At 42.1% G+C, this 25,938-nt stretch overlaps 1 protein-coding gene across 1 annotated transcript; it reads left to right on the top strand.

Annotated features, from left to right (window-relative positions):
- The first annotated feature begins 687 nt into the window (after positions 1-687).
- On the top strand, positions 688-25,938 carry LOC129814827 (uncharacterized protein C20orf85-like). Its single transcript, XM_055867888.1, has 4 exons — positions 688-820; positions 1,290-1,368; positions 3,530-3,628; positions 24,870-25,938. Exons 1-4 carry the CDS (start codon positions 756-758, stop codon positions 25,023-25,025), a joined length of 399 nt encoding a protein of 132 aa, XP_055723863.1. The 5' UTR covers positions 688-755; the 3' UTR covers positions 25,026-25,938.

Below are 25,938 nucleotides of genomic sequence, written 5' to 3'. Positions count from 1 at the left end.
GGTTTTGGTTGAGTTCAGTACGCTTCTCCTGTTTTGTATATCTGCCTTTCTTATCATTCAACTCCCCTTCTGCACCTGCTTCCTGACTCCAAGCATATATGTTAGTCACTGACACATGGCTTTCCAAGAGCTGTTGAGTGTTCCTGAGTGCTCCATTCTCAGTGCTGACTTAAATCTGAATATTGTAGTCCATCAATAATTCCCAACCAAATTAACTGAGCCTGAGCAATTTTGACAAAAACAATGGATATATGCTAAAAGTTATTGGAATCTTATTCAAAATAATTCACAGCTGTAATTCCTGCTAAAGGAGCGTCGACCTGTATGAAATGAAGACATCTTATTTAGAAAATGTTGTATAATTTTTTTTAACACTCTGAAAATGTGGAGGAAGTTCTATAGATAAGTAGTAAACAAAATCCTACTTAATCGTTTTTTCGATTGAAATTTAAGGCAACAACGTGAACACTGTGCAAAGGGTGTGTAGACTTTCCCTAAGTACTGTGTAGTCGTAGTCCATCACTGTAAACACCTTATTATGTACTCATGTTTCTAATTTTACACACAAACACACACAGGGTGTATGGTGTGATCTCTGTGTGACACTCAAATGATGTGGCATTGTATCGCAGGATACACAAAAGGATAGTGTCACCGCAATGTGTTGCTATGGTGACGGTAAACATATCTGTCAGTATAACTTACAGACACCATAAGGTAAGAAGTCACAGAGACAGACAAGCTTTCCGGCATAGATGGCAGCCCCAAAACAATCTGGATCTGGTAAAGAATTTAACTTTGTGGATCAGGATGAAATCTGGTAAACTCTTCTCTTTAAAGTCTATGGGTTCACAACAAAACAAATGCAATGACATTTTGAATTGTATTCCTTGTATTTTGCTAACATATTAGCCTTTCTTTTTTGATATAGCACAAGGTTTGTCACTTTTGTTAAAGATGATTAGCTATGAGTTTTTGTTTGTTGTGGTAATGGTGGATTGGTAACAGTCGTTCATGGTGGTGGTAGTAGAAGGCTAGTAGTAGTAGTGGTTATAGAATAAGAAGTAAGCCAGCAGTATTAGTATCCTAGTATTGGGATAACAGTAGTAGTAACAGTGTCTGAAGAGATATAGCTAGGTAGATTACCACTAAAATAAGCTATACTTTTAATATAGATTGGGGTCAGTAGGGTTCTCTGAGCTATGTTAATTGTTTTATGAGCCATTTGGCGTTTTTATGCAGGCCCAATGCTCTTTCAAAAAAGCCTTCTACGTGTCTTTGATTTTCAGGAAAGTTTACGTCAAAATAGAGCTTGAGTCAGCCAAAGCCTGGCCCAATAAATGGGGATTCTTGACCACGTCCTACAAGGTGAGCCAGTGAAACATGATGCGGTATAAACACAGAACAAGAGTTCTATTTCCAATGCTTCCATGGGGCGGTGCACAATTGGCCCAGTGTCGTCCGGGTTAGGAAGGGTTTGGACGGCAGGGATATCCTTGTCTCATCGCGCACTAGCGACTCCTGTGTCGGGCCGGGCGCAGTGCGTGCTAACCAGGTCGCCAGGTGTACAGTGTTTCCTCCGACACATTGGTGCGGCTGGCTTCCGGGTTGGATGTGCATTGTGTAAAGAAGCATTGCGGCTAGGTTGGGTTGTGTTTCGGAGGACGCATGGCTCTCGACCTTCGTCTCTCCCGAGTACGTACGGGAGTTGCAGCGATGAGACAAGACTGTAACTACTACCAATTGGATACCACGAAATTGGGGATAAAAAAAGGGGATAAAAAAAAAAAAAGTATAATAATAATATATTTCCTACAACTACACAACCTTATCAGCCTCCATTGATTAGCCAGTCAGGGACATACTGAACTGGGCTCCATTTGAATCAAAACAATTAAATCATAGTTATAAGGTCACTCAATCGCATACAGTGCATTCGGAAAGTATTCAGACGCCTTCCATTTTTACACATTTTGTTACGTTACAGCCTTACTCTAAAATTGATGAAATAAAACATGTTCCTCATCTATATACACACAATAACCCATAATGAGAAGGCAAAAACAGGTTTTAGAAATGTTTGCAAATGTATTACAAATAAAACAGAAATACTTTATTTACATAAGTATTCAGACCCTTTGCTATGAGACTCGAAATTGAGCTCAGGTGCATCCTGTTTCCATTGATCATCCTTGAGATGTTTCTACAACTTGATTGGAGTCCACCTGTGTTAAATTCAATTGATTGGACATGATTTGGAAAGGCACACACACACACACACCTGTCTATATAAAAGGTCCCACAGTTGACAGTGCATGTCAGAGCAAAAACCAAGCCATGAGGTCGAAGGAATTGTCTGTAGAGCTCCGAGACAGGAGTGTCGAGGCACAGATCTGGGGAAATATTTAAAAAATGTCTGCAGCACTGAAGGTCTCCAAGAACACAGTGGCCACCATCATTTTTAAATGGAAGAAGTTTGGAATGACCAAGCCTTTTCTTAGAGCTGGCCGCCCGGTCAAACTGAGCAATCGGGGGAGAAGGGCCTTGGTCAGAGATGTGACCAAGAACCCAATTGTCACTCTGACAGAGCTCCAAAGTTCCTCTGTGGAGATGGGAAAACCTTCCAGAAGGACAACCATCTCTGCAGCACTCCACCAAAGCAGACCTTTATGGTAGAGTGGCCAGACAAAGTCCACTCCTCAGTAAAAGGAACATGACAGCCCGCTTGGAGTTTGCCAAAAGGCACCTAGGACTCTCAGACCATGAGAAGCAAGATTCTCTGGTCTGATGAAACCAAAATTGAACTCTTTGGCCTGAATGCCAAGTCAGGAGGAAACCTGGCACCATCCCTACGGTGAAGCATGGTGGTGGCAGCATCATGTTGTGAGGATGTTTTTCAGCAGTCAGCACTGGGAGACTAGTCAGGATCGAAAGATGAACAGAGCAAAGTACAGAGAGATCCTTGATAAAAACCTGCTCCAGAGCGCTTGTTACCTCAGAATGGGGCGAAGGTTCACCTTACAACAGGACAAGTCTCTGAATGTCTTTGAGTGGCCCATGCAGAGCCCGGACTTGAACCCAATCGAACATCTCTGGAGAGACCTGAAAATAGCTGCGGAGCGACGCTCCCCATCCAACCTGACAGGGCTTGAGAGGATCTGCAGAGAAGAATGGAAGAAACTCCCCGAATACAGGTGTGCCACGTTTGTAGCGTCATACCCAAGAAGACTCGAGGCTGTAATCGCTGCCAAAGGTGCTTCAACAAAGTACTGAGTAAAAGGTCTGCATACTTATGTTAATGTATTTGTTTTTTTATTGTTAATATATTTGCAAAAATGTCTAAAAACCTGTTTTTGCTTCGTCATTATGGGGTATTGTGTGTAGATTGAGGGGGGAAAAAACGATGTAATACATTTAGAAGAAGGCTGCAATGTAACAAAAAGTGGAAAGTAAAGGGGTCTGAATACTTTCTGAATGCACTGTATCTGAGTTTCTTCAGATGTTCAGATATTCCATGTAATGTTTACAGACGCAGGAGCAGAGCCACAAGCTGAAGGAAGTTGTAAGATTAGAGCTGCCCCAGCATCTTAAAACACGTCCTCCTTCCCCACCTGAGAAATACATCCAGGTGAGTCCATACAAACTCTTTTTGACCCTGGTCAAGTATGTCCCTGGTCAAAAGTATTGCACTATATAGTATTGCACCAGTTGTATAACAAACGTGGACAGTAAAGATAAAATTTAAAATGTGCTCTATACTCCAGTATTTTGGATTTGAGATCAAATGTTTCATGTGAGGCGACAGAACATAATGTCACCTTATATTTGAGGTTATTTTCATATATGTTTCACTGTTTAGAAATGAAAGCACTTCATGTATCTAGTCCCCGCATTCGAAGAAGTCATAAGTATTTGGACAAATTCACTTATAGTGTATCAAAGTCGTCAAAAGATTGTATTTGTAGTATTTGTAGTATTTGTTCCAATATTCCTTACATCAAGCTTGTGACTACAAACTCGTCTGAGGAAGGTTCCATCATAAAGTGGCTAAAAGAAGATGGAGGGAATCCAAGCAGCTTGCCCCTCCCAACAATAGGGCTCCAACCTCTTCCTGCGGTTCCGGTTCCAGAACTAACACCCCAAAAATATGTTTGCATATAAATGTCAACAACGTGCTGGTTATCGTGGTTCCAAACATTGAATAGTTAAAAACACCTCCGGGGTGAACCATTAATTCAAAAGATTAGAAATTGCTTTTAAAAAACAGTGACATATGAAGAAAAGGTCAAGGGCTCCCAAATTAGCTCTTTGTTCAAAATGGTTAAAAAAAATCTACCTAGAACCATGAAAAAAATGGCACTCGCCAGCTGTCAGTCAATGGCAGCTGGCTGATTTTCTTGCGACGCAGACGGTAGCAAGCTAGCTACTTTGACAGACTGCCAGATTGCTTCTCATTGGCAGTGTTGCCAGGTCAAGCTAAAATTTATAGCGATATGACCACTCAAAACCCACCCACAAGGCCTGAAAACTAACCCCATTTTGTTCAGAAGCAAGAGAGGAGTTTACACATTTATCCAATAGGTGTATCCATAGTAACAATCTAAATACTTATGGTCATATTTGCTTCACTGCATTACCCCCTTTTGTTATTGGTTCATCACACCAAATGATTTAATCTGAACTATAGAAGTGATTGATAGTAAATGGTTACGAGGTGTCTTCAGAAAACATTCTTGTGAAATGGTGTTAACTTAATGTTAATCATTGTGAAATAGTGTTAATACAAGTCACACTGCTCTAAAATAATAGTGTTCCTTTCATCTGGATTCTAAAAACCTAAAAGCAGTTTGCTTTTTGGATTATTTTATTTCATAATAAATGTAAATGAATGTGTAGAGATAAGTACTCACCAAAACACTAGTGCTGGTTTGGTATTAGCTCCATCAGAGATTGAGGAGATCCCCATACAAGTTGGTGATGCTGCTGCCATTCCTCATATCTTGCTCGGCAGGTAGTAGAGGAACAGACAGCAATATAATCAGGGATGAGTTAAATAAACAGGGGGATTGAGACTTTACAGACAGATGACTGAGGGAAGTGTGTGTGTGTGTTCTGCACACCCCCAAAGTGCTGGGTTAGGCCAACCAGGAGCCCCACTACCAGGTTGAAGCCATTTATTGGACTTTAGAGAACACTGAGCAACAGGGTTCCAGCCAGCTTCCCCGCCACCACTCACTCGCTCAGCAACAGCAGCCTGCCTCACTGCCTTGATGTCCTTTGGGTGGTAGACCATTCTTGATACACACGGGAAACGGTTGAGTGTGAAAAACCCAGCAGCATTGCAGTTCTTGACACAAACTGGTGCTCCTGGGAATCCTGGCACCTACTATCATACCTTGTTCAAAGGCACTTACATATTTCGTCTTGTCAATTCACCCTCTGAATGGCACACATATAAAATCCATGTTTCAATTGTCTCAAGGCTTAAAAATCCTTCTTTAACCCGTCTCCTCTCCTTCATCTACACTGAATAAAGTGGATTAAATCTGTGATCATAGATTAAGGGAACATAGTTTTCACCTGGATTCACCTGGTCAGTCTGTCATTGTAGTATCTTAGGATGCTTCTTAGATTGATGACACCAGACACGTGAGTATGTTTTAGAATTTAGTTGTAACTTTGAATAACATTACCGGAATGTACCTGGCGTTAAATTACCGGAGGCTCTTGAGCACTAATAATTAGTAAACATAATACTTAACATATTTTATTATTTTTTAAATTTTGATTTCACCTTTATTTAACCACGTAAGCTACTTGAGAACAAGTTCTCATTTACAACTGCGACCTGGCCCAAGATAAAGCAAAGCAATGCGACCCAAACAACAACACAGAGTTACACATGGAATAAACAAGCGTACATTCAATAACACAATAGAAGAAGAAAAAAGGTCTATATTCAGTGTGTGCAAATGGCATGAGGAGGTAAGGCAATAAACAGGCCATTGTAGCGAAGTAATTACAATTTAGCAAATTAACACTGGAGTGATAGATGAGCAGATGGGGATGTGCAAGTAGAGATACTGGTGTGTAAAAGAGCATAAAAGTGAATAAAAACAATATGGGGATGAGGTAGGTAGATTGGGTGGGCTATTTACAGATGGGCTATGATCAGCTGCAGCGATCGGTTAGCTGCTCAGATAGCTGATGTTTAAAGTTAGTGAGGGAAATATAAGTCTCCAGCTTCAGTGATTTTTGCAATTCGTTCCAGTCATTGGCAGCAGAGAACTATTTTGTAAATGACATTGCCGAAGTCAAGGATCGGTAGGATAGTCAGTTTTGCGAGGGTATGTTTGGCGGCGTGAGTGAAGGAGGCTTTGTTGCGAAACAGGAAGCCGATTCTAGATTTAATTTTGGATTGGAGATGTTTAATATGAGTCTGGAAGGAGAATTTAGTCTAGCCATACACCTAGGTATTTGTAGTTGTCCATATTTTGGTATTTGGTATTTTATTAGGATCCACATTAGCTGTTGCAAAAGCAGCAGCTACTCTTCCTGGGGTCCAAACAAAATAATAATACAGAATGACATAATACAGAACATCATTAGACAAGAACAGCTCAAGGACAGAACTACATACTACACACATAGCCTACATGTCAATGCATACACACAAACTATCTAGGTCAAATAAGGGGGAGGAATTGTGCCGGGCAGGTGTTGCTTTATCTGTTTTTTGAAACCAGGTTTGCTGTTTATTTGAACAATATGAGATGGAAGGAAGTTCCATGCAATAAGAGCTCTATACTGTACGTCTTCTTGAATTTGTTCTGGATTTGGGACTATGAAAAGACCCCCTGTGGCATGTCTGGTGGGATAATTGTGTGTCAGAGCTGTGTGTAAGTTGACTGTGTGTAATGTTTCTTATAAAAAGAAGTGATGCAGTCAGTCCCTCAACTCTTTGCCAAGAGACTGGCATGCATACTATTAGCAAAATGTGCTGCTCTGTTCTGGGCTAGCTGCAGCTTAACTAGGTCTTTCCTTGCAGCACTGGGCCACACGACTGGACAATAATCAGGATTAGACTAAATTAGAGCCTGCAGAACTTGATTTTTGGAGTGTAGTGTCAAAAAAGCAGAGCATCTCTTTATTACGGCATAAATATACCAGATGACTACATCCCCCCCTTTAAGGCTAATAACCCAACTTAATTCCTTTCTGAGCTAGGCTGCCAACTAAACATTTATGATTTTCTCCTAACAATCACATCTTTTAATTTATTTTTACGACCTCTGGGAACATGATCTCCCTTAGGATCTGAAATAGTCTGAAGGACGTGTCTCTCCAATAGAGCGTCTCAGAGGTGGTGTAGGCAGGGAAGTCAAACGCAGGAGAGCAGAGCTTGGTGAATAGCTGGAGCAGTTTAATATATAAAACTAACGGCATATAAAACAACAAGCGCATGGGTACAAAACCCGTAGCGCACCAGTAACACATAGCACGAGTACTTACAAGAAACATTTCCCGACAAGGACATGGGGGAAACAGAGGGAAAATATACAACATGTAATTAGGGAATTGAAACCAGGTGAGTGTGAAAACAAGACAAAACAAATGGAACGTGAAAAATGAATCGGCGATGGCTAGAAGACCGGCGACGTCGACCGACGAAAATCCCCCGAACAAGGAGAGGAACCGACTTCGGTAGAAGTCGTGACAACGATGAAACAAAGTCATTTTGTGGCGACTTCATAGGAGGAGGTCGTCCCGTACTGGTGGTCTCAGGAAGTTGAGCCTTGTTGGTCTCAGGTTGTTGGTTCAACTGCAACTCTGGGGAACGTTCCAATGTCCTGTCCTGCTCCTTTAAGCATTGATCCATGTCCACGGATGGAACTGGAATTCGAGTTCGGATCTGATCCATGTCTCCTTAGTCTTTGTCCACTTCTGATGATCACAGTATTTGATACTGGTCCTGAGCAATCCTCAATTGTAGCTGGCATCCATTTGTGACCAAACCCATAGTTTCTTGTATAGACATCGTCTCCAGGTGAGAAACGTCTTAGTTTGGCTCTGTTGTCATGATTACGTTTTTGATTCCATTGCTTTTGTTGTATTTTCACTTTATAGTCTGGCCCGATGAGATCCAAGTTTGACCTTAATCTCCTTGACATCAGCATTTCTTCAGGTGACAATCAAATTGTAACTTGACGAGTGATCCTGTAGCTTAACAAGAATCTTGACACCTTTGTTTCAATGCTGTCCCCTTGCATCTTCCTCATCCAAGGTCAGAACTGCACGTTCTGCTAATCCATTTGAGATGGGTGAAAAGGGGCGTTACATGCTGTTACACACTTTACATGCTGAATTCCATTTTGTTTCATGAAACTTGTGAATTCCGTTCTGGTAAAACAAGTAGAATTAGCAACCAACAAGTAGCAACCAACATTTTAGGCAATCTCATGGCACTGAAACTTTGTCTCAACTTCTTAATCGTAGCGTTCTATGTTGCCGTGTTGATGGGGTTAACATCCATCCATTTTCAATGAGAATCAATCAGCACGAGGAACATTTTCCCTAGGAAGGGTCCAGCGTAGTCCACATGTAGTCGTGTCCATGTTTTTCCCAGCCATTCCCATGGATGTAATGGCGTGGTGGGGGGTGACTACCTGTTACTCTGACAATCTTCACACCGGCTAACCTCATTTTCCACATCCTGGACCATCTTTGGCCACCAGATGTATGACCTCGCTAGGCCTTTCATTCTCGACATACCTGGATGGGACTGATGCAACAACTTCAGTAGCATACCCCGCCCTTGTGGTGGGATAACTACTCTTGAACCTCACAGAACACACCCATCTTGAACACTCAAGGCCTAGCGGCGAGCGTAGTAAGGCATGATCTGAGGCTCTGTCACAGTAGGCCATCCTTTTAGGATAAATTCATGCACTTGTGATAGCATCACATCCTTTGAAGTCCATTGCCTGATTTGTGCTGTGTTCACCGGTGCATCATCCAACACATCGAACATCAAGACTTGCTAATTTTCTCCTTCTAGAGCGATGATTTGTGGAACGGGCAGCCTATTCAGAGCATCAGCATTCCCATGGTATCTACCTGGCTTGTAGATTATTCTGTACTTGTAGGCCCGAGCCACACAGCCCAACGTTGAACTCCTGGATAGACCATTTGTGGTACTGGCTTTTGTTCATGGAACAGACAGATCAGAGGCGTATGGTCGGTCACAATAGTGAATGTTTTCCCATATAAGTACTTGTGGAATCTTTGTCTTCCGAATATGACAGCCAGTCCTTCCTTGTCCAGCTGGGAGTACTTTTTCTCCACTGATGACAATGTTCTGTACATGAACCCGATAGGTTTCTCTGCACCATTCTCCATCCGGTGTGATAGACCCGCACCCACACCATACGATGAGGTGTCACACAATAAGATGAGGTCTCCAGGCCACATCCTTCCTTAACAGTTGATGCAGTGGAGCTAAGAGGGCATAGAGGTTAGGGAGGAAGCAATTGTAATAGTTCAGTAAGCCTAGATAAGTTTTCAGCTCTGTAACGCTTGTCGGAGCTGGAGCTTGTCGGAGCTGGAGCTTCTTCCTTTGGAAGATAGCTGGTGTGGAAGACACCCTGAAAGGTTAGCATTTATAGGTAAATATCCCTATGTGGGTGTTTATGGTCAGGTACTTCTGTGAAGCTTCATCCATTTGCACTTGCTGAAATGCAAGTGTCATGTCCAGTTTTGTGAACTGTTGCCCTCCGGTTAACGTTGAAAGCAAATCCTCCACTTTGGGTATGGGGTACTGCTGCAGTGATGAAACTCTATTTACAGTCAGCTTGTAGTCACCACATAATCTGATGGAACCATCTGGTTTGAGTATGGGAACAACTGGTGCTGCCCACTCAGAGAATTTGACAGGAAAAATGATATGCTCTGCTTAGAGTCTGTCAATTTCGACATCCACTTTAGGCTTCATAGCATATGAACTGATCTTGGCCTATAGAATCTGGGAGTAGCATCTGCACCAACATGAATGGTAGCCTGGACCCAATTTAATGTCCCTATCTCTTCTTTGAAAACGCACTCATGCTTTGAAAGCACCTGCTGCAGTGTCAATGTCTCTGTAGTGATATGTTTGATTTCATCCCAGTTCAAGATGGCACCGACAGATAGGGCAGCTCTGCTTCTAGCTCCGAAGCAACTTCGCAGTATTTAGTTTTTTTGTGTGTTATACAAGCATTTCACTACACCCGCAATAACATCTGCTAAACATGTGTATGTAACAAATAAAATGTTATTGTATGTCCTCCAACCACCCTCTCCCTAGTAATCTGGGAACTGTACCTTCCACTAATAAGCGAGGCAGACTTTTCTTTTGTCCTTGATATTCCACTTGAACACCTGCTACTTCAATCAGGGATTTTCATCCCTGTGTACGTTTTGAGTTAATGGGGTGTCCCTCAGTTTAGGCACTTCACCTTTTTCAATTTCTCATTGAATTGGGACCTGTTCATTGCAACGCTACATCCTGTGTGTAGTGTCTTAGCTCTTTTACTTGTTTATATAATAACAAAGACTCTGAATACAATAAACTGAGCTGGAGTTTCACATTTACTAAAACGAGGTAGTACTAGAATAACATAGAACAACGCTGCGCATGACCAAGGGTGCTCCATTCTTAAAGGGTAATCAGTAATTAACAGAACATAACACTCCTTCTCTTATACAATCAGAGTTACTTTTACCAAACCACAACTGAAACATTTCCCAGAACTTGTTGTAGTTATTTTGCATCTTTTTGAACTTTTGTTTGTTTATAAGTCCAGTCTGTCTGGTGGACGGTGCCTTCGTTCTGGGTAGCGCCTAGGATTGTCTGGAGGCTCCTGAACATCCTCAGTGTGTGCTTGCTCCATTATAGCTTCCGCTATAGCAGCAACACGTTCACTTTTTTCAGCCTAGGGTCTCTTTACTGCCCCACCGACCTCTACAGTTCCCCGTGTGTCACTCTCAGGAGCTCTCTGTGCCTGTTCTCTCTCGATTGTTGTGCTGTTTTCCATGGAATGCATTTGGTTAATGTAACGCCGCCACATTATGTCTGGGCTCACTTGAACCTGGTAAGTTCTGGGTCCCGTTTGTATATGTACTGCCCCGCCTGTCCATTTCCCTCCCCTTCTGGAGTCTCGCACCATCACTTCCTGTCCTGTTTGGAGATGGCACTCCCGGCCACCCAGCATCTTGGCTTGTTTGTTCAGCACGTCATTACGCCTTTGATGTGACCAGATGTGACCAGCTGTGTGCGGAGAGGCCTCCCGAACATCAGTGCGGCTGGGCTTTCATTTGTCGTGGCATGTGGGGTGTTTCGATAGGAAGCCAGGAACAGTTTTGTTTGCAAAGTCCCTTCGTCTCGTTTTGCTGCACGGAGTCCTTGCTTTAGGGTTTGCACAAAGCGTTCTGCCAGCCCATTGGTGGCAGGGTGGTACGGAGCTGAGGTTGAGTGTTTGATTCCATTTACTGACATGAATCTTGTGAACTCGTCACTTACAAAAGCTTGTGCATTGTCACTTACCAGCTGCAGCGGCAATCCAAAGCGTGCAAACATTGTTCTGAGACACTCTATTGTCTGAGCTGAGGTGGAGGAGTCAGTGCAAAACACCTCTGGCCATTTGGAATGGGCATCAACTTTAACCAGAAACATATGCTTTTCAAAGGGACCAGCGAAGTCCACATGAATTATCTGCTATGGCTCTGTGGGCCATTCCCATGGGTGGACTGGGACAGGAGCAGGCATGTGAAGGGTTTCCAAACATCCACTACAGTTCTTCGCCATGTTTTCTATCTGTTGATCCAGACCGGGCCACCAGAAGTGGCTCCTTGCAAGCAGCTTAATTTTGACAATTCCAACATGACCTTCATGTAGTTGCTGCAAAACCTGATGTTGGAATGTATGGGGTATCATGACTCTCATTTCCCACATTAAACATCCTTGGTACATTGTAATTTCGTTTCTCTGCTGGAAATACGGAGTCAGCTCCTTTCTGCCTGTAGCTGGCCATCCTGACATGGTGTATGTATATACTTTTGACAAGGTCACATCTTTCCTTGTCTCCTGTTTGATAACTGTGCTTGTGACCAGTGGTGCCTCGAGCTGAGCGGTATGGAAAATGTCCACTGCATCCACTGCCTCTTTCTCTTGTACACAACAGTCTGGATAATCCATCTGCATTTGTGTGGAGGGACGACGGCTTAAACTCAATGTCATACATATGACTGGCAAGGAACAAGGCGTATCGCTGTGACCTGGCTGCTGTCATTGCCGGAATGCCTTTCTTTGGACTGAAAATGGAAAGCAACGGCTGGTGATCCGTAACCAGTGTGAAACGCTTGCCATATAGGTATGCGTGGAATTTCTTGACGCCCCACTCTAGCGCCGGTGCATCTTTGTCGATTTGTGAGTACTTTTTCTCTGCGTCATTCAATGTTCGTGACGCAAATGCAACTGGCCTCTCTGATCCATCTTTCAGTGTGTGTGAAAGGACGGCCCCTAAGCCATAAGGGGACGCATCACAAGCCAACTTTACTGGCAGTTCAGGGTCATAATGCATCAGGACCTGTTCAGATGTGATGAGCCGTTTTGCCTCAAGAAATGCATTTTCACACTGTTCTGTCCACCGGCATGTCCTTTTCTTTTATAGGGGCTGATTTAGAGGCTGGAGTACTGCTGAAAGGTTTGGGAGGAATCTTCTGTAGTAATTGATCAGTCCCGTAAAAGATCTCACTTCTGTGATATTTTGTGGTCGTGGTGCCTGTACCACTGCCTTGATTTTGTCCTGTGTTTTGTGCAATCCATTTCGGTCGATTTCATGTCCACAGAAGACAATCTTGTCTTTGAAGAACTCTCACTTCTGTAAGTTTGCCTGTAGACTATACTCTTTCAGTCTTTTCAGGACCTCTTCCAGGTTAGCCAGGTGCTCTTTGTCGGTGCGTCCTGTTATGATCATGTCATCCAGGATACACTGGGTTCCTGGGATTCCTTGCAAAATCTGGTCAATAGTTTGTTGCCAAATGGCTGGGGCTGATGCAATGCCAAAAACCAGGCAGTTATACCTGTATAGACCTTTGTGTGTGTTTGTTGTCAGGTACTGTTTGGAGCTCTCTTCAACCGGTAGCTGCAAGTAAGCCTGTTTCAGATCGATTTTACTGAAGTGTTTCCCACCAGCTAGTTGCAGCAAAGATGTCATCCAGACGTGGCAGGGGGTATTGGTCCACATGTAACATTGAATTCCCAGTTACCTTGAAGTCCGCACACATTCTAACAGACCCGTCTTTCTTTACAATAGGAACTATGGGTGTGGCCCATTCGCTTCTGTCCACTTTCGTCAGGATCCCTGTATCCTGCAAGCAATCGATTTCCACTTCCACCTTTGGTCTCAGGGAGTATGGAACAGATCTGGCTTTGCAGAATTTTGGGGTTGCGTCATCTCTCAGTACAAGTTTGGCTGTGAAGCCTTTTACTGTTCCCATCTGATCACTGAAAACTGTGCTGTATTTCTTCCGCAAGTGTTCCAGTGTTTGGTCTGTGTCTTTCTCTTTGGACTGGAACGTGTGGAGCATTTTCAAGTCACACCAGTTCAGCTTTATTTTTGAAAGCCATTCCCTGCTAAATAATGGGGGGCCAGTTCCAGGCACCACATACAGCTGTAACTGCTGTGTTTGCTCCCCATAACTCACTCTGACCTGCAACGCCCCCATTGGGCTCAATCTCTCTCCTGAGTAGGTCTTCAGCAACACATGTGTGTTCTTCAGCTTGATAGCCTTGAAGTGCTCATTGTAGACAGTCGTGGAAATTATAGACACTGCAAATCCTGTGTCCAGCTCCATTTTGAGGGGTTTGCCTTTGATTTCTGGTGTCACCCCTATTATGCTACTGCTGGGAGAAGTCACTGTTTAACTCCATTGTACCAATGAATCGTTCATCTGAATCACTGCCACTGTTCTCTGCTAGTGCATTCACAGACCCTTTCCTTTTCTCCGTTTTACTGTTGTGACTGAATTTTGCTCTGCATGCTCTTTGAATGTGCCCCCTTCTATTGCATTTGTGACAAATTTCGTCTTTGAAACGGCAGTCCTCTGCTCTGTGACCATCTCTGTCACACCTGTTGCATTTTTCGGCTACACGGGGGCGCTGTCGGCTACGTGAAAACTTGTGCAGGGAAGTTTGTGATAGGTCAGTATTTATTTTACTTTGCAACTCAATTGCATCTTTGGTCGCGATTTCCATATCAACAGCAATTTTACCAGCCTTTACAAAAGTTTGATCTGATTCTGTGAGCAAACATTTCTGAATGTGTTCATGTTTCAGTACACAAACGAATCTATCCATTAATGTGTCATTTAGGTTCTCTCCAAACTGGCAATGTTCAGACAGTTTCTTCAACTCTGCTACATATGTACTAACACCCTCCCCCTCATTCTGGTCTCTCTTGTGGAAACGAAAACGTTCTGCGGTGATTGGTATAGGTGATTTTGCAATATCACCACAATCTCAGTGAATGTTTTATTGGAGGGCTTCAGATCTCTTAGCAAACTGTACATTTTTTGGGTCAATCAAACTCAACAACGCTGGAACTCTCTTGTTATCAGCAATGGGTGGCAGTGTAGACTAGTGGTTAGAGTGTTGGACTAGTAACTGAAAGGTTGCAAGATCGAATCCCCGAGCTGACAAGGTACAAAATCTGTCGTTCTGCCCCTGAACAAGGCAGTTAACCCACTGTTCCTAGGCCATCAACTGACTTGCCTAGTTAAATAAAGGTAAAATAAAAAGACTTTTGCAATGAAGTACAGCTCCAGTCGTTCAATGTAAGTTGCCCAGTTCTACTTCACACCTTTCAGACCGTCAGTATGGATTATATCCCTCGCGCTCTGCTCAGGTCGAGTAATAATAACAACAAAGTCACGCCAGTGACGTGACAGCGTGGGAGGACTTGTCCCCCGCAGTTCATATAAAACAGTGCCGTGGTCTGACGTATAGTCTCTTATTTGTTCGCCAAGCCATATTGCGCAAGTTGACTGCTCCGCTGGTCCCGTTTTTCAGATTGCATCTTCCCAGGTCCTGGTAGGGTAAGCTAAACTCAGTAGTTGTGTGTACTGTCAGTCTGTCACCAACAGCCTGTGACCTGTGAGTCAGAGCGTGAAATTCGCCGTAAAAAGGCTGTGTGACGGCTCTCCCTTACCTATCCCTTTTATCGGAAGATATCGGGGCTTCATTGTCTTGTGCTTACTTAGCCCACCAGCTAGTGTGTGTGTTGGCCACCATACTCCGGTGCTAACCATGTCAAGATATCCTCCACTGCTGTGCTCGTTATCGAGGCCGCAGGGCACTAGTCATCCTTCAACTATTTAAAACTCGAACGGGTCACTTCCCTAGAATCAGATCTAGGAAGATTGTTAGCCTAGCCAGCTAATGTTATATGACGTGAGATTCGGATTGCCTCCCCTAGGCATCCCTCTCCTCTGGTATTACTAGCATGCTACAAGCTAGCTAGCCAGTTTACTAACTCAACCTAGCTGCCACTGTGTGTCGTCAGCTAGTTTACCAACTCCATATAACTGCCACTTGTTGTGTTGTCAGCTTGGCTTACCAAACGACAGCCATTTGTCGTGTTTTCACATAAATAAGCCTACGTTTAAATATGTTACCACCTACTCCGGCCCGGTGGTCATAGCTAGGCTCATCCAAAATATTTTTTGGGGTGCAGTACAGCTCCCACCAAGTTATTATAGCTCTACCCTTTCTGTGTATTGTGGTAGCTGTTGTATACAGTCTTAGGTTACTATTATATTAGTTAATTTGATGAATCAGTGTATTGCATAAGATATATTTAATAATTTATTTTCTACACATTCTGAACTGAGAGAACACCGCATCACCATTATAATGGGCATACATGGCTGCTCCTCTTGTGGAGATGAACTACAAGTAGAAGATGGTCATGACCTGTGCCCTGCCTGCCTAGGCATTGGCCACCTGCGTGAGGTCCTTTCTGACCCCTGTGTTGACTGCGCCATCCTGCCTGTGAAGGTGAGGGAAGCGTGGATGGTTTCACAGATAACATACCGGCGTTTGTTTGCCAGGACCCACCCAGGGCAGGACCCACCCAGGGCAACCAAAAGAGGGAAAGCCACAAAACCGATGGCGCCAACCCGGTAAGAAAGTTTTTTTTTTTTTTTTTTTTAAATAAGAGCCTCACTCAGAAGGTCGATTCCTTATCCTCTGAGAGAGCAGCAAAAAACGATTTTGCGTTCCTTCAAGCTCCCTGAGTCAGGGCCCTTTAGCAGAGGACTCAGATAGCCGGGATGATGACCTGTCTACTCGGGCATCCAACCAGCACTTTAGTGACCAGGATGATGACACACCCAACATGGTGAAGGAGGTGCCAACCAGTGTTGTGGACCCATTCAGTCTCAACACTAAAGATGGGTAAGGAGTCATTCCGAGGCTCTGGGTCACACAGCCAGAAAGAAGCTTTGCCTCACATCGCCTGGTCCTGCTTGTGGCCTTTGCTAGGCTAGAGCTTGATTACCATAAAGCCAAACCCCCTGCAGCTAACCCATTCTTTAAGAAGGCCCCGGCAGCTTCACCGTTCAGTGTGCCACCTTCAAAGGCGTTTCTCACGGAGCTTCAGAGATTCTGGGCCGACCCGTGGGTCCTTGCCCACCACGGCAAGGACAGTAAGACACTATATCTTCATTTAAACCAGGGTACTTAGTGGCCTGTAGTTTGTAAATCCCAAAACTTTCTCTTTGGTTTAACTGTTTAAGACGGTCCCCTTTTCTAATAGAGGCCGGAATATGACAAATACCCATAGCTTGTAGGGAGGCAGGGTTGCCATTTAAAAAAAAAAAAAAAAAAAAACGTAGTTTCTATTGAAAATGCCATACTAATAAATGCATTTTAATTAATTATATGAAGAGTGCCTTGGTCCTCCTTTCTTTTTGATGACCAATTTACCCCTTTTACCAAAGAGCACCTTCTGTCTACCAAAATGTACTATTGTGTACCTTAGTAGCGCTTCCCTTCCTCCTCTTTCTACAAGTTAAGCTAGCTAACTTGTTTGCAGATCAGAGTATGTGAGCCGCGCTGGAGCGGAGCGAGTAGCCGGTGTGCCCAATTTGACTGGAGCGAGGTTCCCAAAAGCTGGAGTGTTGGCCTCAACCACTCGAATTTCGCTCCAGTAGCGTTCAATTCAGGCACTGAGGGCATGCCCGCCCCAGCATGCATTTGTAGTCTACTTGTGTGCTGCTAATAGCCCCTTGCTTTAGCTACTGTGATGGAGGTCGCTAAATATTTTCATAAAGAAACTGATAAAACACACAGGTTATTAATGAAGGTGACTTACAAAGATGAGGACCAAGAGCAAGAGAGGGAGTGTGGTGATGTAGGGTCCACTTATGTGTAAGGCTTGGATGCCACCTGCTGGTATGGTGCTAAACTGTTAGGTTATAGACCGGATGCTATTGTTCTACGCGCGGGATGTATGGCAGTTGTTACACGCTGGCTACATGAAACATCCACAACTATCATTGTGGAATCTGAAAAGACACTTATCCCAAAAGTATGATGGTGTACTTACTACATGCATATGCTAAAAGAAAGGAACGAGGTTGGTAGATAACTAAGTGTGTCATCGTAGCAAAGTGTTTATTAACAAAAAATCTGATCTATTAAACGTTTCGTTCATTTTCATTGTAATATCTATATACAATAGGCCTTAAATGATTTTTGCCCAATACGCCTGGCATACTCCCACGTTCAAGGAGCTTTCCGTGGAGGGTGGAGAGGATATTCTCAGCTGCTGGCTGGCTTTCCAGGTACCATTGCTTGAGCCTGAAGCCACAGGCTGGCCAAACTTGTGTTTCTAAAAATGAATTCTAAAAATGAATTTAAAGGCACTAATAAATCATTTTAAGTTTAATTTGTATTGAATTCTAAGTCACAGCCTATATGCGCAATTTATAGACTATAATGATTTCATACAATGAAATGGTGTTTAAATGCTGAGCGCATTATGTTCCTACAAGCCTATTATGTCGCTCTCGGAAATGCTTCAGAATGTATTTCTTTGTAGGCTATAGCCTTGAAATAATATAGCCTAAATCATTCATTTTCTGGCTCATGACCTATTTACTGTTTATATGCTGTTTATTATGACATGTAGCCTATTTGAAATTATGTTCACGTCTTACATTCACAATTTCATGTTAATTCCAAAACTTTTCATTCAAATCCATATGGTTTGGATTCAAATCTCAAAACCAGGTAGTCACAAAAATAGATTGGCTTTGGTTAAATTGTGATTTTAATGAATGTAGCGAATTTGGAGTGGGAGTTTTTTCTCTCCTGTGAGCTTAGAGCAGTTTTTAAGTGAGTGGAAGGAAAGGACATGGAGCACCACTCATGAGCGATTTCCAACAGCTCAACTCTGGTCACATACTATGTTGCAGATAAACTGTCCTTGTCGCAGGGACCACAGAAACAAGCATCATTATCGGTTCTTGGATCCTAACCAACTCCACCCCAGAAGAGAGAAACTAGCGAGAAAAAGACTCCTCGTGACCAATCCAGAAACTGGATAAACATTGTAATTAACTTTGAAAGGTGGAAAAGTGATTCCGAAATGGCCACCGTTCTCATGGACTGTTAGGTAAGTGTTTTAGCCTGCTAGCTATGTTAGAAGCCACACCAGGCAACCAATATTAATACCAAATTGCAGAGGATTATATACACAAAAAGTCATTGTGGTCCTCTATTGGTAGGCAATTGGCTGCAGGGCCAAACACATGACATGGGCACTCTGTGCCATAGATTCAATCATGCGCAATGTCCACATTTAGATCTATACAAAAAAAATGCATATATAAACATCTAACAAATACCTAGTGGCTTTACATGTTACACATCTCAACATTAACCAAGCCTTGCAGTGGTGTTTGAACCTAAGACTGGCAGAAACAGTTTTTATCTCAGCCGGGAGTTTATTCCACTCTACCAGTCGTATATAAAAACTTGTTCTGGCCAGTTTCAATCTTGAATCGACATAACTAACCTCCAGACGAGCTTCAATGCCATACATCTCTCCTTCCGTGGCCTCCAACTGCTCTTAAATGCAAGTAACACTAAATGCATGCTCTTCAACCGATCGCCAGACCCACTGGCTCCAAGTCATCTATAAGTCTATGCTAGGTAAAACTCCGCCTTGTCTCAGCTCACTGGTCACGATAACGACACCCACCCGTAGCACTCGCTCCAGCAGGTATATCTCACTGGTCACCCCAAAAGCCAACACCTCCTTTGGCCGCCTTTCCCCCTAGTTCTCTGCTGCCAATGACTGGAACAAATTGCAAAAATCGCTGGAGACTTATATTTCCCTCACTAACTTTAAACATTAGCTTTCTGAGCAGCTAACCGATCGTTGCAGCTGTACATAGCCCATCTGTAAATACCTACCTCATCCCCATATTGTTTTTATTTACTTTTCTGCTCTTTTACACACCAGCATTTCTACTTGCACATCACCATCTGCTCATCTATCACTCCGGTGTTAATTTGCTAAATTGTAATTACTTCGCTACTATGACCTATTTATTGCCTTACCACCTCACGCTATTTGCGCAGACTGTATATAGACTTTCTTTTTTTCTATTGTGTTATTGACTGTTCGCTTGTTTATTCCATATGTAACTCTGTGTTGTTGTTTGTCGCACTGCTTTGCTTTATCTTGGTCAGGTCTCAGTTCTCAGTAAATGAGAACTTGTTCTCAACTAGCTTACCTCGTTAAATAAAGGTGAAAAAAAATGTAGCCAGAGGAGGATGGAAGCTAGCTGTCCTCCGGGTTACACCATGGTGCTAGCCCAGACAGTGCTGTTGAAGTTACTGTAGACCTTCATTGCAAAACAGTGTATTTTAACCAATTATTTGGTGATATATGAATATATTTGGTATAGTTTTATCTAAAAAGGATAACTTTTTCAATGTTTCACTTTTTAATTTGATGAAATTTCACTGAAGAGAATGGTCCTCCACTTCCTCCTCTAAGGAGCCTCCACTGTTTTACTACAGCTAAATGAGGGGGAAGACATTACCACCAAATAAGTCAGTGCCACAACAGTGTCCTTTACGTAGATAGGATGTGGTGTTGTGCTGTAGCCAGTGTAACATGTGTAACATGTGTCATGCTAATGTAACCATCCTGTTACTTGATGGCCCATAGTCCACCAATATGTTGTCCTGTGAGGATCAGGTTCAGAGTGGATCACGGTTCTACAGAGATATTTCTCCCTCCCGAGGGGGAGAGATTTTGATTGGGGGGGGGTTCACGCCCATTTTAAATCCCTCTTCCTTTAGTGTTTGGGACTGGAAAGTCTGTGTGGGCCTTCCTTGTGGAGAATCTACCTCAGAACTGTAACATGCAATAAATAGACTTTGGGACATATTTCATCAGCCAAAATTGTGGTAGATGGATAGATGGAATATGATAAGGAATGTTGATTTTGTTATTTTATTAAAAGTTAAATGAAGATGTTATAACGAAAACATTAACTTAGTGTTCTCATAATGTGTATGTGATGTTTACATACTTTATGTAGTGTAGAAAATATCCAGATGAAAGAGAATGTTTTGGTAACAATAAGATGATTTTCTGTGATTTTAGTTGTCTAAACAAGATCATAGCAATTTATAATACCTTTCCTCGAAACTAGCTACGCCCCAGGTAACCCAGAGAGTGTGTCATAAAGATGGGAATGCCTTTCTACCCTGGGGTATAAAACATGTGAGTTAAGAATTTTACATACCAGACTAAGTTTACCACGCAGTGCAGGCAAGGTTTACAATTAGTCGCGACCCCGAAACGCAACACGAGGTTGAAGAGGACAAAGGAACCTCTTAACAATCAATGCTACTGTATCTAAGAAAGTGAATTCAAGAAGGACCAACCGATTATTCTCTTCAAATCATCGGTTGTCTACACGGCCCTCCTACCCAAGCTGGGAGTGTCGACATGGCTGATTAGCCTCCTAAGAAGACCATTCTCACAGAACGAGTGCAAGGAAACAGAACCAAGAGAAAGGACATTGTGACATTGTGTGCACAATCAGAAACTTACACTCGGTAACGAAGAACAGGGCGTCGGCCAACCCAGGGCGCGGCCAGGAGGTCAGCCAAACCTATCCCACTAAGCGGAACTCGGTCCATGAAGAGATACCCAACAGAGACCAACTCGTAAATACATGCATTATAATTCTGACCCATAAATCTTCTTGCCACTAGGGGGGTGCCATTTCGACATAGCACAAAATCGTACCCAATTTAAACGGCCTCGTACTCAATTCTTGCTCGTACAATATGCATATTATTATTACTATTGGATAGAAAACACTCTCTAGTTTCTAAAACCGTTTGAATTATGTCTGTGGGTGAAACAGAACTCTTTCTGCAGCGAAATCCATGACAGGAACTGCGAAGGTCTGATACCGAGGCTCTGTTCTCAGATCAGTTTAAAGCTCTGTATGTATCCTATGGGTCGACATGAACTGCACCCGCCTTCCCCTGGATGTCAGTAACCAATGAGAAATGGAATGGACTTTCTACGTAGTTCTCAGAGTTTATAAAAGGCCAAGGAACGAGGGGAGCTCTCTTTTCGACGTTCACCATTACGCAAAGCAAGACCTCAAGATTGCATTTTGAAACGCTCAGTTATCTACCTTAGATATATCCGTCTGTAATTGAATTCGATATAGGTGTTAGAAATATCATAACGAAGTTATTTTAAACCGAGTTATATCAGTTTATGCGAGTATATTGCTATTTTCGGAATTTCCTTAGTATTGCGTTTTGAGGATTTGGGCATGCTGTGGCCACATAGCTATTGTTAGCTGCTAATTCTGAAGTTGAAGACGACGTTTTACAACCAAGCAACGATTCTTTTGGACAAAGGACCACTTGGCCAAGATTCTGATGGAAGCTCGTCCAAAAGTAAGAGCTATTTATGATGTTATTCCGTATTTATGTGGAAAAATGTAAACGGATTTGTCCGCCATTATTGCGGCACTAGTCTGGCTGTAACGCACACTGTATGTCTAGTAACGTTAATTTAAAAAATCTAACTCAGCGGTTGCATTAATAACTAATGTATCTTTCATTTGATGTCCAACCTGTATTTTTTAGTCAAGTTTACGATTATTTATGGATTAGATTAGGTGCCTTTCCAAGATGGCTGCCGGCCAGAATGCATGACCTGTTGCTACTGATCACATTGTATAACCACGATTTGTGCTGCTAAATATGCACATTTTCGAACAAAACCTATATGGATTGTGTAATATGATGTTACAGGACTGTCATCTGAAGAATTCTGAGAAGGTTAGTGAAAAATTAATTTATTTTGGTGGTGAATACGTTATCGCTATGTTTGGCTGGAATCAATGCTGTTGTCTGGTTTGCCATTGTGGTAAGCTAATATAACGATATATTGTGTTTTCGCTGTAAAACACTTAGAAAATCTGAAATATTGTCTTGATTCACAAGATCTGTGTCTTTCATCTGCTGCACGCTGTGTATTTTTAAGAAATGTTTTATCATGAGTAATTAGCTAATACACGATGGTCTCTGTAGTTATTCTTGTCATTTTAGTGAGAGTTGTGATGGGGGCTGCAATTGTAAACTATGATTTATACCTGAAATTAGCACATTTTTCTAACAAACCCTATGCTATACAATAAATATGTTATCAGACTGTCATCTGATGAGGTTGTTTCTTGGTTAGTGGCTATTTATATCTATATTTGGTAGAATTTGTGATAGCTACTGATGCAGTAAGAAAATGGTGGAGTAAAAAAAAAGTTGTCTTTTGCTAACGTGGTTAGCTAATAGATTTACATATTGTGTCTTCCCTGTAAAACATTTTAAAAATCAGAAATGATGGCTTGATTACCAAGATGTTTATCTTTCATCTGGTGTCTTGGACTTGTGATTTAATGATATTTAGATGCTACTATTTACTTGTGACGCTATGCTAGCCTATGCTAGTCAGCTTTTTTACTGGTGGGGGTGCTCCCGGACCCGGGATTCTGAGAAAGTAGAGGTTAAAATTTTACATACCAGACTAAGTTTACCACGCAGTGCAGGCAAGGTTTACAAGTAGTCGCGACCCCGAAACGCAACACGAGGTTGAAGAGGACAAAGGAACCTCTTAACAATCAATGCTACTGTTTTTTTTTTTTTTTTTTTTTTTTTTTAACTAGGCAAGTCAGTTAAGAACAAATTCTTATTTTCAATGACGGCCTAGGAACAGTGGGTTAACTGCCTGTTCAGGGGCAGAACGACAGATTTGTACCTTGTCAGCTCGGGGATTTGAACTTGCAACCTTCCGGTTACTAGTCCAACGCTCTAACCACTAGGCTACCCTGCCGTGTATCTAAGAAAGTGAATTCAAGAAGGACCAACCGATTATTCTCTTCAAATCATCGGTTGTCTACAGGGCCCTCCTACCCAAGCTGGGAGTGTCGACATGGCTGATTAGCCTCCTAAGAAGACCATTCTCACAGAACGAGTGCAAGGAAACAGACAACCAAGAGAAAGGACATTGTGACATCGTGTGCACAATCAGAGACTTACACCCGGTAACGAAGAACAGGGCGTCGGCCAACCCAGGGCGTGGCCAGGAGGTCAGCCAAACCTATCCCACTAAGCGGAACTCGGTCCATGAAGAGATACCCAACAGAGACCAACACGTAAATACATGCATTATAATTCTGACCCATAAGAGCGACAGTTTGGAGCATGGTGTTAGGGCTAAACTATGCATAGTTTACAAATGTATCCAAGTGTGCTTTTCTCTCATGCTCTTTCTCTCTCTCTCTCTCTCTTTAAATCTGTGTCATATTGTGTTGGTCCGCTAGGGACCTGTTGCCATTGTATTAAGTTCTAACCAATAACCTAGACTGTTTGTGTATGTGTATCTTATGTTATCATTTAGCTTATTAGTAAATAATCAATTACATTTGTGTGGTTTGTGCAGATTTACGAATTATGTGACGTTCAGAATGAGACTGAGGAAATTAATTGGTGACTGCTATGAAATCGATATTCTGGTATTCTTTGAGTGAATTTGGGAAACGGTAACTCATTAATCAAACTTTTCCATGGTGCCCCAGGTTACTGAGTTAATGGTTACAGGATTAATTGAATCACATAGTAAATTATTCGATAAATAAATAACATTAACGATAACAACGTCACGACAATGTCATGCATATTTTGAATTTTTTGTAGGGGCGCCCACAGCCTGCGGATTCCTGTTTAAGTTCAACGGCATCATAAACTTTACCCAGTACTAGGACATGTTATCCAAAAACCTGGTTGCTTCTGTAGGTAAGGCATTGAAAGGTATTGAAAACAGGGGTGCTAATAATTTTGACCTCTCTTTTTGAGAGAAAAAAATATATCTTGTTAAGCAAAATCTCTTTCTCTAAGGTATTGTTAGTATAAAATAATTTTCAAACTTTTTAGAGCATACAATATAGCTCAGTATTTTTAATATATTTTTTGCTCACCATTATCGACGGTGCCAATTATTTTTTACCTGACTTAGTTTCATACAGTCATCAAATAAAGGTGACATTCTGTACTGTCGCCTCCATATGAAACATTTGATCTCAAATCTAAACTGCTGTATTTTTTATTTTAGCCTCACTGTTGAAATACATATAGATGGGAGTGTACATAGTATTGCAAAACGTAGAGAATACGGTGCCAGACGGAAATGCTTGGCCATGCGTGACACTGAGGTTTGTTGCAGGTGGGGCCCTCTCCCCCTGTTCCGCCGACCACCCAGGCTCTGATTGGCTGGCGCTCAACAGTGCCCGAGCTGCAGCTGGAGCGCTACGGAAAGGTCCAGTGTGGGAAGAAGAGCTTTTTGAAGGAGCTTGGCTGGGCTTTCGACGCCTGCATATGAGGATACATATTAGTGCATATTTATTTAGATGCATTTTTAGGACGGTATAAACATTTTCATTTTTAACCATGTTTGTTCTATTTGCTATACTTGGTATCATTTTTCAATGGCAGTAGTTGACCAAGTCATTTCAATGTGCCTTATCTTGCAATTGTTTGTGGCACTTTCATAATATTTTTATAACAAATTCATGTTTATTTGCACAGTGTATTTGAAAAAATTCACATTAAAAACCTGTGTAGCAATATGTTACTGTATAGAAATGACAAAATATTTGCTAAGACATGACATAGCAAAGTGTTATTACATAGTAATAATCTAAGATTTACTTTTTTGGTGAATTCATTAAATCAAGCTCACTCGACACCATTTATCAGCTGTGTTAAATGATTTACCAAGTATCAGAAAGTACTCATAATGTCCTACTACATACCAGGTAGGCCTAAATACCAATGAAAACAGTAGAGCAAAATAAAGTGCAATCAAAAGATTTGTTGAGCAGATTCATTCTGGCAAATGTCTTACCCATCAGGGCGACACATATGGCGATGTCACACTGAGCTTTTAATGCAAAGCTACAGCTGCACTGACATTTAAACAGACATGCCCTTTCTCTTTATGCAATCTACCTAAGGGCACAACACATTACACACATTCCACATGTGGCCATCTACTATTATGAAGCTGTCTGGAATACAAGTCACACAGCTGTCTAACAGTAGAGGGGGATAGGCTGATATAATAATTACTGTGTTGGATAAATATGTCTACTTTCATATATACAGTAAGCTATTATTACTGAATATAGCTATTCTGAGTCAATGAATCTAGATAAAGCTAAGGAGACTACTGAGATTCTATTAGAAAAGTGTGACTTTACTGTGATTGTTATATAAATTGAGGACTGAAAACA

Source organism: Salvelinus fontinalis, chromosome 18, assembly GCF_029448725.1.
Source record: "Salvelinus fontinalis isolate EN_2023a chromosome 18, ASM2944872v1, whole genome shotgun sequence".
Taxonomy (NCBI): Eukaryota; Metazoa; Chordata; class Actinopteri; order Salmoniformes; family Salmonidae; genus Salvelinus; species Salvelinus fontinalis.
This window is presented reverse-complemented; position numbering and strand designations above follow the sequence as displayed.